The sequence below is a fragment of the Tribolium madens genome, unplaced genomic scaffold, assembly GCF_015345945.1.
Source record: "Tribolium madens isolate multiple individuals breed KSU strain unplaced genomic scaffold, Tmad_KSU_1.1 Scaffold_91;HRSCAF=231;Tcas5.2_LG7, whole genome shotgun sequence".
In the NCBI taxonomy this organism is placed as follows: domain Eukaryota; kingdom Metazoa; phylum Arthropoda; class Insecta; order Coleoptera; family Tenebrionidae; genus Tribolium; species Tribolium madens.
In genome coordinates, this window is record NW_025401063.1 from 6,949,425 (window position 1) to 6,962,785 (window position 13,361).

Sequence of the window (13,361 nt, forward strand, 5' to 3'; positions counted from 1 at the left end):
TAATTTTTATCTTGAAGTAATATTTTTTGGTAATTTATACCAAACAACCAACATTTTACTAAAAAACTACCTTCATTTGTACATGCTATTATAAAACTCATGTATTATAAATCCCAAAATATCTAAAGATAATTTTATAATAGAATTCAAAGTGACGTATAGTTTTTATTGTCTAATTTGACAACTGCAGTGAAGTGGTATTGATGTGATTATTAACCATTTACATTTTTATTGACAATTATAGGTTTAGACCTTCTGCAATTTAGCGCTTATGTAATTACGTTATATAACCTCCAAATCCTTAACGTCAAAAAATGGCAGGAGCGGCTGCTAGCTACAAGAGAATTTTACAGTTGCTTGAAAAGTGGCCAATTGAAGAAGGAAAAGTCGGCAGGTAAGTAATAAATAACTCGTTTTTAAAAATAGATTTTTTATTCTGATTCTTAGGGATTTGGGAGAGTTTCTCCGAACCAAGATCACTAAAGCGTACAAAGAAAACAAATTTGAGGCCAACCAAAAGTACTGGGACAGTCAATACATTTCACTGCAACGTTTAGTTAACAACGATTATAGTAATAAATACCCTAGAATTCTCACGTCCTCTGCTACAGGTTTGACTGCCGAGCAGTGTCAAATTGCGCTATCAAACGAATTTCTCAAAGAATTGCAAGAAGAGGATCAGCCGTTTTATAAAAAAATATTTTCACTTAAATCCAAAGACAAATAAACATGTTTCAGCCGTTAGTTAGAAAATTTTGTAGTTCCGCGCCTCATGTCCCTGTGATGGTTCAAGAAGTTTTACATTTCTTAAAACCGGAAGGCAACCAAACAATTCTTGATATGACCTTTGGCGCTGGAGGGCATAGTAGACGCATTTTAGAGCAAACCTCAGATGTAAAATTGCTTGCTTTAGATAGAGATCCAGTGGCTTTTGGCTATGCCCAAAAACTGGCCGAAGAATTTCCAAATCGGGTAACGCCCTTATTGGGACGGTTTTCTGAAGTCCCTGAATTGCTGAGTCAAAATAAAATTAGACAGAATTCGATTGATGCAATATTGTTTGATTTTGGATGCTCTTCAATGCAGTTTGATACACCTAGTCGTGGATTTTCGGTTTCTCATAACGGGCCCCTTGATATGAGAATGGATAGTGGGAGGTTTCCTGAGGATCCCACCGCTGCTGATGTTTTAGCCAAAGCAACTGAAGAAGATCTCTACAAGATAATTAAAGTATACGGGGAGGAAAAAAAAGCACGAAAAATTGCCAGAGCCATAATCGAAGCGCGCTACTTGTTCAAGACTTTGTCTACAACAGAAGAATTGGCGGATTTGGTTGATTCAGTTTTTAATGGAGAAATAAGATTAGATAAATTACAGCGACCAGCACACAATGCCACTAAAACTTTTCAGGCTTTGAGGATTTTTGTTAACAATGAACTAAACGAAATTAATTACGGTTTAATAATTGCTCACAAATATTTGAAATTGGGAGGCAGAGTTGTGACTCTTACGTTTCACTCTTTGGAAGATACTATTGTTAAAAGACATCTGTTAGGGAATTTAATTGCTAACACTCCAAATCCGCTTCCTTTGAAATATAGCAGTCACTCGTTTGATGTTGATGGGAATTTTGTTAAAGAAGTGATGGAATCTAATTGGCTTAGTTTAACTAAGCATGTATTGGTTCCAAAGTACGAGGAAGTGGAAAATAATCCAAGAAGTCGTTCAGCCAAGTTGCGAGCAGCAATCAGAGTCAAATAAATAATTATTAAGTTATTAGTTGCTTTGTTTTATGTAATAAAAAATATGAAGCAAAAATATTTTTTTAATCTGTTTTTTAACCTCTAATGCAATGTACAGAAATTACATTTACACTTTCACACTAAAAAATTTGAAAGGCTTGATTGATTTTTCTATGAAAAATTATAGGCAACTATTACGTACAAGTTATACCTATAATCCTATAAATCAATACTGACGATATTGGTTGTTTAAATATACGCGTAAAAATAGAATGGAATTTTATCAAAAAGTAATTCATTTTAAAGTTTTTTGTACAGACAATTGAAAATCTTATTATGTACCCAGAGTTTTTTTTGCATTAAATTTGATAAACTTACGATCATATACTTCACAATCCACATTATGGATAATTTTACACATTTTGTAGTTTTGTTTCTTACTTAAAACTTGACTAAACTCTAACTCAAGCAGTTTAAGTTGTTTTTTTTTTCGAACTTTAGCACTGGCTTTATGTATAAGACGTAAAATAATAATTAAGGTTACTTTATTTTTCACGAAAAAATTTCTAATATTTTGATTTTGTAAACTCAAAATAAAGCAATAATATTTTTTAGTAGTTGCTTAATGCCTATTTAAATTTTATAATTCAGTTTATGAACCTTGTGGGTCTTTGAGATTAAGAGTTTCCCACTTAGTTTAAATCAGTTGAGAAATAGACTTGAACACATCTAAGGAAACCAATCCTGGCGTAGAGATTTGCTTTTCATTAGCCGTTTCTGACGGACCATCAGACACAGTGTATGGTCTGAGAGCAAGTTACAAACCACCAGCCTCTGGCTGCGTCTTCATCTAATTTCAACCCAGAGTTATGGAAGTTTGGATACATAAAAGACGGACGGGACCCTTCAGGACATCTTTGCATCGTAATTGAATCAGTCCTAAGTTAATTATGCAATAAATAGATATACTCAGTTAGGAACTGAACGGACAAGGAAGTCCTCTGAAATCGATTTCTTTTGAAAATCATTCCTGGTAGTGGAAAATCTAAATAATTCACGATTTTTGTTAAAGATAATTTATTTAATAAGTTATGAAACTATACCCGCAAAGTTACAAATTTATTATGATAACATAGCATTACCGCATGATCGGCTTCATCCCTAAAACGCCTGAAACTGAACAAGTTATCGGGCCCGACCTCAAGTTCTAAGCTCAAGTTTTGGCGACCTGAAAACTATCCATATCAGCTACTCCTATCAATTATTGTTCAACTCACTCACTTATGTTGGCCAGTTTAAAGGAAACCCTACGAACAAGTTACTTGGATGAGTTTGAGATAAGGTCTCTCGCTCCGGGAGTTACAAACTTGCTTATTCTGCTTCAGTAAAAGAAAAACTATCGGTGATTTGTCTGTTGTCAATGAGAAATCTGGTTACGAACTTCTGAAAATGAAAAAAAAATATTACAGTGTGGTTCATATTACTTAGGTATACCAAATTCCAATTTCCGGATTAAAGAAAAAATAGTTGCGATACGCAGATACTAACTGTTTAACTTAATTTTAAATCAAAAATATACGTAACGCAATAATAGTATTCATTAGAACTTATTTATTTGTTTTTTTTTTCTTCATAATTTAAAGTACCTACCCAAATTGATCGTAGCTTTTTATTAATGTAAAAATTTAAACAATTAGAGAAAGAAAACAGATTTATCAAAAAACGTGATTAAAATTTTTATTAGGTACTATTAACTAGTCAATTTTTACTTATTACTTAATGAATTAATTGTGTATATACATAATGAATTATGTAAGTACATACGTACAAGACATAGGTTGTACCAGTAATCTATACCTATTTTGTTTACAAAGAAACAAAGATTAGTAAATACGCATAACGCACTTTATCATTTATTTACCTACTCACCTTTTTTAATAATGTGAATTAAAACATTTTCCACTTTAGAATATTAGGTATTTACTTTATTTCACATTTAGTAGGGTTATGGCGATCACATTTTACAGACAAAATAAAATAATTGATAGGTTAGTAAATAATATTTTTAAGAATTATTTGAAACCACTTTGCAAAGGTGTTCACTTCTCCATCACCCTTCCCGTTTCATTTTTGCAATTTTTAAATAATCACCGGAATAGTAAGTTAATTCTAGTTCTTGGTTTTGTGTAAATAATTTTTATAAGAAGTAATTTGGTTCCAAATTAAAATGTTGTGATAACTTTCAATTTTAATGTAATTTAAGGCCGATGGAGGCAATTGATGAGACATGTACCTACAACGCTATGTTTAATTGATTATTACATTTTTATTGGGGAAACACATTTATAATTTCAATTTCACCTAAGTCCTTTGTAAAAAATAGAACAAATTTATAATTTACAATATGACATATTACGCACAAAAAATGCGTTCCAGGAGCCGAAGGCTAGTGTGACGGTTCTCCAAGTACAGAATATGCCATTCTAAACGAGTTTCAGACTATGATTAAAATTTAGAAAAAATTTAAACAAATTTATCCAATAATTTATGACTGCAGTTGACGCTACCTGTTAACATTCTAACGCTATAGCGTGTGGATACCCAGTATTCTGTAATCAATAACATTGTTATTCATTTATAATGTCTTAGAAGAAGTTTTTTGTTCGTTAATAGCCTCACGAATAGTTATTTTATTTGTTACTTTTTAATTTTAATTAAGTAGACGTAATCTAATATTTTTGTAGAATTAAAAAGCAACGTTTTTTATTATTATTCATCACCTTATATTGAATAAGATTATGTACAGGGTTATTCATAAATATGAAGCAATATTTGAACCTAAAAAATGACCTATAAAATGATGTTAATTTAAATAATAACTCGTGTCCTATCTCTACTGATAAGAATTTTACAGCCCTCGGAATGTGGGTATGGAAATTTGATTTTTTTGTAATAACTTTGGAACTATTTGACCAAATATTATAAAATTTGGAACATTTCCCTGTGACAACATACCCTTTGAACTGCTAATTGCGAAAACCGGATACATCCACTCAATTTCCGGTTCCAGCAGTTGCAGGTAACATTTTCTGTGTTTTTCCATTTTTTTGCTCCCTTAGCACCAGTTTTTTATTGCCCAAATCGATAGAGTAATCAATTTCGATTAAAAAACGCATAACCTTTAATACTCCTAAAATGGACCGTTTCAAAGATATTTTAATTTAAACTGAGGACTGCACAACGCTGAAACCAAAAAGTAGGGAGTTTGAATGGATGATATCCACGGTAACAAATGACCATGGTCTTACTAATCGCTGTCAGGCATCTGTCAACTTTGACATTGGACGATTATTAGACAATTAATCGAAAATATTTAATAAAAGAGTTTACCTCAGATTCCAAACATAACTTAGAATAAATCCAAATTGATCTCGTAGCATTTAATTCATAAAAAATTCACAAAAATTTATTGTCAAAGTTAACAGATGCCTGGCAGGGATTTGTGTGACCATGGTCACTGTGGATACTACTTATTCAAAATTCATATTTTTCATTTTCAGCGTTGTGCAGTCCTCACTTTAAATTAAAATATCTTTGAAACGGTCCATTTTAGGGGTATTAAAGGTTATACGTTTTTTAATCGAAATTGATTACTCTATCGATTTGGGTAATAAAAGATTGGTGTTAAGAGAGCAAAAAAATGGAAAAACACAGAAAATGTGACCTGCAACTGCTGGAACCGGAAATTGAGTGGATGTATCCGGTTTTCGTGATTACCAGTTCAAAGGGTATGTTGTCACAGGAAAATGTTCAAAATTTTATAATATTTGGTCAAATAGTTCCAAAGTTATTACAAAAAAATCAAATTTCCATACCCACATTCCGAGGGCTGTAAAATTCTTATCAGTAGAGATAGGACACGAGTTATTATTTAAATTAACATCATTTTATAGGTCATTTTTGAGGTTCAAATATTGCTTCATATTTATGAATAACCCTGTATATAGCTACGTCGAAATTTATGTATTTTAAATAAACTAACAGCTAATGTTTGGTGCAATAAAGTTTATTGTGGTAATCATTCGCGTTTCCTTGATAGGCTGTTAAAATAATCCTCGGATTTCTCAAACCAAACGTTGTTTATGTCGAGGAAGTGTTTTAATGTCCATCGTCAAGGAGCATGAAAGCGACCGCTTAACAGTCCTCAATAATCAGCGCAACGCCACCACAATAATAGCCGTCCATTCGCGATACCATCAGGGATATCTTTGTCCTTCCAAGTTCACAAAGCGTCCTGAAGCAGTTAGTTTTATGTATATTTGAGAGGCCGGCAGGCAATTACTGGCAGATAGCGGCCGGGTTGTAAGACGTAGTCGGGAAGTGTTCCCCAAGGATCCGGTAAGGACCCCAGTAATCCGCAAGACTCGAGGGGCACCCCACCAGTTACGGCCTTAATTTATTCATGGCCGTCCTCGACATGACTGTTTGAATCGGTTTGCAAGAGATTTCAACTTGGATTAACTCCAGTCATAATCACGTGGCATGCCGTCTCTCTTCTCGCCCGTCGCCCCAGACTCAACTGACTATTTCCTCTCGTTACCCCATTGAGATGATGCAAAGTTTTATTACTGTGCTTGCCCAGCCACGGCTATGGATGCTTCTCCTTCAGTCTCTGCTATGAGTGTATCCTCACTGGGGGCCGATTCGACACTCTGCCTAACTACCCGCTTTGCTACCGTCATCCAAATAATTTAATTAAACTACGAATTTGCTGAGTGGATTACACTTTTTCAATTTTATTTTTAAGCTAACGTCTTACTTATTCTCTATTTTACACAATTAATACAGGCTGAAGTATAAAAAACGCCCCAAGCCATAATTTCATTACTTTTAAAGACGCTATAATACTTTTTTGTTCAAAGTTGAACAGTTTTTTATTATCAGTCGTTTACTTGTCTTAGACAAAATGAATAAAAATGTTCTATTCTTTCCACAGCCTATTATATTTAATTTAATATTAAAATTGCTTAAAATCAAAAGTTAGTGATAATTAATAGTAAGTGAACTTGTTGAAAGACAATTTAATGAGAAATACAAAAATAATAAAATATACAGTGTTACATTAAAAAACTGAAATTGATGTCACTTCCGGTAAAACAAAAAGCAGCATTGATTGAGCATCTATGCCAAACTTATTCCAAGAAGTATTGTCATATCTTTAAAAATAATAGAGTTATGGCTTGGGGAGTTTTTTGTAATACATCCTATATGAAGAAATTATCTTTATAAAAACGTAAAATACTTTTTATCACTTGTCAGTTTTATGAATGTAGATAGGTATAATATTCATTTAGGTAAAAATAAAACTTGGATTAAGAAAGCCTTTTGTAAATTTTTGTATAGAACAAATACTGGGTGACTGTAAATTATTGTGATTTTTTTTGTTTTTTGTGCTGTAAGTAGATAAATGTTTGTTTGTTTTTTATAAACCACATTAAATTTTGCACTTAGACAATTTATTTCTGTTACAAAAATAATTTTAGGTACATGTTTTTTGCTGTAGGTTAATAAAAGAAGAAATAAAGTATCCTGATTTGTAATTATGTTTAAGGTTATTTGTGGCTTTTATTGGCAAAATATTTGCATCTTTATTCTTTATTAATAATTATGAAAAAACAAGTTTATCAGTAACAATAAGGTTAAATGTCAAAAAATAAATGTCATAATTTTTTCACAAATAGCATTTTTTAAATACTTTTTCTGCTTTCCTAATATTAATAAATACCTATACAGGGTGCGCCAGAACTCGCGCCTCATAGAAAAATGCCATATAAGGTAAGATACCAGGAACATGGAAAAAATGTTAAAAAAATTTTATCTATAAAAATTTCGAAGTTATGAGAGTTTAAAGTTTGCACTTTTACTCTATTTATTTGGAAAAATAATTTTCCAAGTTTTTTTGCTATAGGCTATTAAAAGAGGAAACAAGTAAGCTCTATCCTAAATTGTAAATCTGTTCAATGTAATTTGTGCCTTTTATTGGCAAAAATTTTGTCCCTTTACTAAACAATTGTAAAAAAAAACATATACAAGATCATCAGTATCCTTAAATAGATTTAAAAAAATGTCAAATGTCTGGTGTAAAATTTGTTGTTACAAAATCTTTATTTAAAATATTAACAAAAATATAATATATAGAAGTGGAATCCAAAAAAAGGAATTAGAATAACGTGTAATGCAAAAATTTTAGGCAAAAAATAACATTTTTGTACAGCGGGCAGTAGAAGTCAACCTTTTCTTGTCAAAAGTGTGACAGAACTAAAAATTTTCTTTCGAGGGAGAGAAATGAGCATAACGACGGGAGTAAATATTTGCTCCCGTTATTAAGTCATTCCCATTCACTAATATAGATTCATTGGCAACAAAAATTTTTATTGTTACCAATGTTACCATCATGGTGAAATTTCTAATAATGCTAACTTTATTTTAATCTTTAAATTTTATTAAAGAATTGCAGCCAATTTCTTAGTTTTTTTTTACTCAAGTCGTGCAAAAAATAATGTATATACCACTGGAGAGAAATGTTACTATTCCTTTGGTGCTTTATTATAGGATAGCCTCGGGCTACAAACGGCATCTCAGGAATAATCGTGCATTTTTCTCCCTTTATGTATGTACATTAGGTACTTATACTATTAAAATTGTTTGATTGATTTAAAAATAAAGTAAAATAAAATAAAACAAGAAAGCCATGTTTTTTCATACAATTGTATGAAACATGTTGTAAAAATCACTTAAAAAAGTTCGTAGGTTTACTTACTGCATTAGAGTGTAGTGAATGAAAAAAAATTATAAGTGATTTATAAGAATTTTTTAAAGCATAATATTTTTTAAAGCTTATATTTTACTGGTACTAGTAAAAGATGAAATTAGTTTTTTAACTTAGCAATTAACTAATTCTAAATAATAACTTCACGAAATTGTTATTTAAAAAAGTTTTGATAGTTTTTAAATTTATATTTTATTAACTCAAGTTGCTACATTGGTATAACCACTTTAAAAGTATAGCAATAATGTTTTTGTAATTTAGTAAATCGAAATACTTATTCAAAATTTGCGTTTTTCCGAAAGATTTCGATTAACTTCAATCAACTGTTAACAAAAACAAAGCTGCGGTCTAAGATGGATTCAAAGTTGTAGGTAAGAACCCTGCGGTGGAAGCTTTACTTGCTTTATGTACAAATTAGGAACTAAACGAGAAGCTTACTCGAGCTTACAGAGTTGGGAAGTTGCAAGTCAGTAAGACTAAAGTATAGAGAGCTTCGGGCTTTCTCGCTTTATTATACCTACCACATGCACACACAAACACTCGCTGAATTAGTTTAAACTTTTACCAATAAAAACATAAAATCGAGCGTTGTTTTTTCGCAAAACCGGAGAGACAATTCAAGACAAAGCAGCCTAGCAGCCAATCGATACTTTCCAAAGTATGCCGGCAGTTTGTAATTCGACCGTCGAAGCGGAATTCAGATCTTATGTTAATTATAGCTTGTGGTCGTCTCAATATTCATAACATTCAGAAGGGGCCCTCTTATAATTACAGATAGTTGCCAAGTTTCGGTTCAGGGTCCGCCATGTTACGAGCAAACATTTTTATCCAATGCGGACTCCGAAATTGCTATCGATGATGTTAGCAACCCTCTATTGCTCGGTTTTGGGGCGCCGTTTACAAAGGAAGTGGAATGGGGAAGGAGGCTTCATGTTTAGGTTTCTTTTTTAGGGACTGATGCGGGAGAATTGCGGTTGTTTGTGCCAAGTCCCTGCAGTTCTAAGATGAATTCGAGAATCTCTAGTATTAATCTTCTAAATTACATTTTGGTTACTGAAAGGCGATATTTGTCTTGATTAACGGCATGATTTATAGTGCATTGAGAGTAACAAAACATCTTAATTCTAAGTGCTTACCGAAACTAAACAGGTCACAAAAACAAAAAGGGATAAACGTGAAATTTAATTTTTAATATTTTATTTATTCTTAAAAGCAACTGAAATATAAAAAGTTACGTAAACATTTTGTTTGATAGTTGAGATATACGTATCTTTTGTACGTATATTATCTAAACCCATTCTTAGTCTTGGTTTTATATTACCATCAGAAACATGACTCTGTTCTATACGTAAGACGATTCTCCTCTTTGTGTGTAATGGCGATACCTACTTTTTTTCAGTTTATAAAACTTCAGTTCCTATAGCTTTTTAACAAAGTGTTACATATGTTTTTAAATTAGCTATTTATCTAACGAGTATTATTGATTTACTGATACATTTAAATGAGCTTCAAATTAATTAATTAACTATGAAGTTACACACAGCTAGAGAAAAAATGACAACATACCTATATAATTTATTGAACTTATATAAAAACAAGTATTGTTGGCATTATTGTTTCGGAAAATCGACGCCAAAAATAAATTTTCAATAAAAATAAAATTTCAACAAAACTTTCAAATTTTAAATTCAATCATAATGACAATAAATCATGGCTTTCATTTACATTTTTTAAATTGACATAAATTTGATGTCCAAAATTCTGTGTCCGCCACTGTAGTCACACAAAAATCAGCGTTTGCCATTAAAAACTATACAGAGTGGGCCAGAACTCGAGCCTCAGAGAAAAATTTCAAGTAAGATAAGATACCAGGAACATGGAAAAAATGTTTAAAAAATTCTATTTGTCAAAAAATTTTGACATTTGACATTTTTTATGTTCATTTAATGATACTGATGATCTTGTATATGTTTTTTGTAATTATTGAGTTTTTACTCAATAATTTTATACTTTTTAATACTTTTGTACAAAAATTTTGCCAATAAAAGCCACAAATAACATTGAACAAAGTTACAATCTAGGATACAGCTTCCTTGTTTCCTCTTCTAATAGTCTGTAGCAAAAAAACTTGGAAAATTATTTTTTCAACAGAAATAAATAGTCAAAGTGAAAAATTCTCATAACTTAGAAATTTTTATAGATAATTTTCTTTTTAACAGTTTTTTTCCTTTTAGAAGGAAAGGTATGGGTTATCTACGACTTTTTGGTAGACGAATGTCATCGCATTGTCATTTTGGCCTTAATTTATTTAAACAAAAGTTAGTTTTGCTAAATTGCGAATATCAAGATCATGAATATTTATGATATTAATCTCTTTATCAGCGATGACAAAAGTTACAGTAAGTTGAAAATTACCTTAAAAAATTTGACTAGAATAAATTTTGTGATAAGAAAATTTTGTTTTCAAAATCCACAGTAGAAGATTTGTCTGAAGAAGTTGAACATCTTCAATATAATTATCTAACTAATAATTAGATACATAAGCAATAAGGTTATTTCATAAAAAGGATCGACATCTTATCTTAAAAAAAACAGTTGCTATTAGCTTTAAGATTTTAAAAAAGAAGGTTTTTCAAAATTATTAAACGTAACTTTGAAATTAATAGGAGGAAAACTAAAGCTAAAGAACAAAAATAAAATTTTTGTTTAACTTGACCTTAACTAACTCTTTTTGTGTTTGTAACTGAAATACGGAAATTAAATTAACCCAACTTAAACTTGAAGTTATGTTTACTCAAACTAAAAAGTTAATTATGAACTGAAAAACCGTTGTTAAAAAAACTAATCTAAAATATTATTTGAACAAAAAACTATACCTACCTATAAACTGTTCATACATATATCTATAAGTTCTACAGATAACGTAACCCAATTACGAATAATTAAGTTAAATTTTTGTTTAGGAATACGCTTACTTTTATTTATTTTACTTTTTATATTGCTTTTATGTACAGTTGGAGACAAAATACTTTGGTCGTCAATGTCACTTGAGTGACATTAAATTGTAAAGCATGCTTTAGGACTGTTAACCTTATTTTTAGCTACTGTCAATCATAGTTGACAAGTTGTACATATTTTTGATAGAAAAATATAAGAGCTGTCATTAATTTGAAATTGTCATTCATTTTAACGTTAAAGCTTGCATTACATTAAAGTGTCAGAAAAGTGACGACCAAAGTATTTTGTCTCCAACTGTACCTATAATTATTTTTTTCAAAAATTGTATAAATAAATTTTATCTACAACTGCTAATTAATAATAATGATATTATAGGCGTATCCATTAGTTTAGTTCATATTATACTCCGTGGAATATAAATTTACATTCTAAGACTGTATCCTGTATGGTTTACTGTTTGAACGCAATTTCACATTTTTATTAATTAAATTAAAACGTCAACTTCAAAACATCAATTATGCCAATACCAAAAATCCAAAATATTTTATAGTCGTAGATAAAGCATAATAAGTATTCTACTTGCATATAATGGCTATTATTTAGTCAGGTGATTAAAAAACTCGTTTACGACTCGTTTCTTAAATTAATTTTCGTAAAAAATATATCTAGTCATCATTAGGTAATAGGTATATGCTCGTTGAATAATATACCATAGTTTTCTTATGTAAATTGTTATAAATACCTACATATAACATTTATCTATAGAAATTTGTGGTATTTCATGGAATAAAAGACAACTGAAGAAATATACTAGTTTATTTCAGGGCTACGTAATTTATCTATACAGTATGTCTCCAGATTGGGTTTACAAGAGAATTTTTTTTTTATCTTTTGTTTTACACTACAACTGAAAAGGAAAAACATTTTTTGCTTTACCTGAAACGAGCAAACATGTAATTAAAACTTCATTTGGTATTCTCATTCAGTGAAAAGAAATGTTAATTTTTCTTTTAATTTTGGACTTTTTAATTTTTCCTGCTTTTTAAGTCCTATCACATTGGCGGTTTTATTTATTTGACAACTATATGTCACTTAGACAATTAATTTATTAATTAAATAATGATAGTTCTTTTAAAAATGACTTTGTTTTTTATTTTAAAGCTGTTTTTTTAAGTTGCTATTTTTCAAATTATGTTTTTCACAAACATTTTTGTTATTTAACTTGCGTAAAACTTATTTGTCAAAGTGACATCATTGTCAAAAAAATAAAACCGCCAATGTGATGGGATTTATAAAGCAGACAAAAATTATCCTAAGTACAAAATCAAGAGAAAAATGAATTTTTCATTCTTCTGAGTTAGAATAATAAAGTCTTAATTACAGATTTGCTCGTTTCACGTGAAGCAAAAAATGTTTTTCCTTTACAGTTTTAGCGTAAAATCAAAGATATTTTGTTTTCCTCTTGTAAACTCAATCCGGGGACATACTATCTATAAAGTTGTATTTTCTATAATACTTATTGTATTTTTTGTTTAAAAATTATAAAAATTTGTTACTCTATTAAACATATTCAAAATTATAAATTGTGTGCGAGTAGCTATTATAGACAGCAGCTGCATGTTTCTGAAAAAGTTGCAGATAAATCTTTCTAAAACCAGTTACACAGCTTCTCTAATACTAAAGTTTGAAACCTGTTTTAAAATAAAAACCTATTAACAAAATTCCCAACACAGAAACCGAATTTATATTTGAGTTTTGATAAATTTCCTATTTTTTTTTCCACCATATCGGGTGCACTTGGATGGGGTGAGGAATCTCTCAAACCGTCGTTC

At 30.3% G+C, this 13,361-nt stretch overlaps 2 protein-coding genes across 2 annotated transcripts; both read left to right on the plus strand.

Annotated features, from left to right (window-relative positions):
- The first annotated feature begins 241 nt into the window (after positions 1 to 241).
- Positions 242 to 727, plus strand: LOC123010883 (ubiquinol-cytochrome-c reductase complex assembly factor 2). Its single transcript, XM_044408052.1, has 2 exons — positions 242 to 394; positions 448 to 727. The coding sequence occupies exons 1-2, from the start codon at positions 315 to 317 to the stop codon at positions 725 to 727; spliced, it is 360 nt and encodes a 119-aa protein (XP_044263987.1). The 5' UTR covers positions 242 to 314.
- A 2-nt stretch (positions 728 to 729) lies between these two features.
- On the plus strand, positions 730 to 1,818 carry LOC123010882 (probable methyltransferase-like protein 15 homolog). Its single transcript, XM_044408051.1, has one exon. The coding sequence runs from the start codon at positions 730 to 732 to the stop codon at positions 1,759 to 1,761; it is 1,032 nt and encodes a 343-aa protein (XP_044263986.1). The 3' UTR covers positions 1,762 to 1,818.
- The last annotated feature ends 11,543 nt before the right edge of the window (positions 1,819 to 13,361 follow it).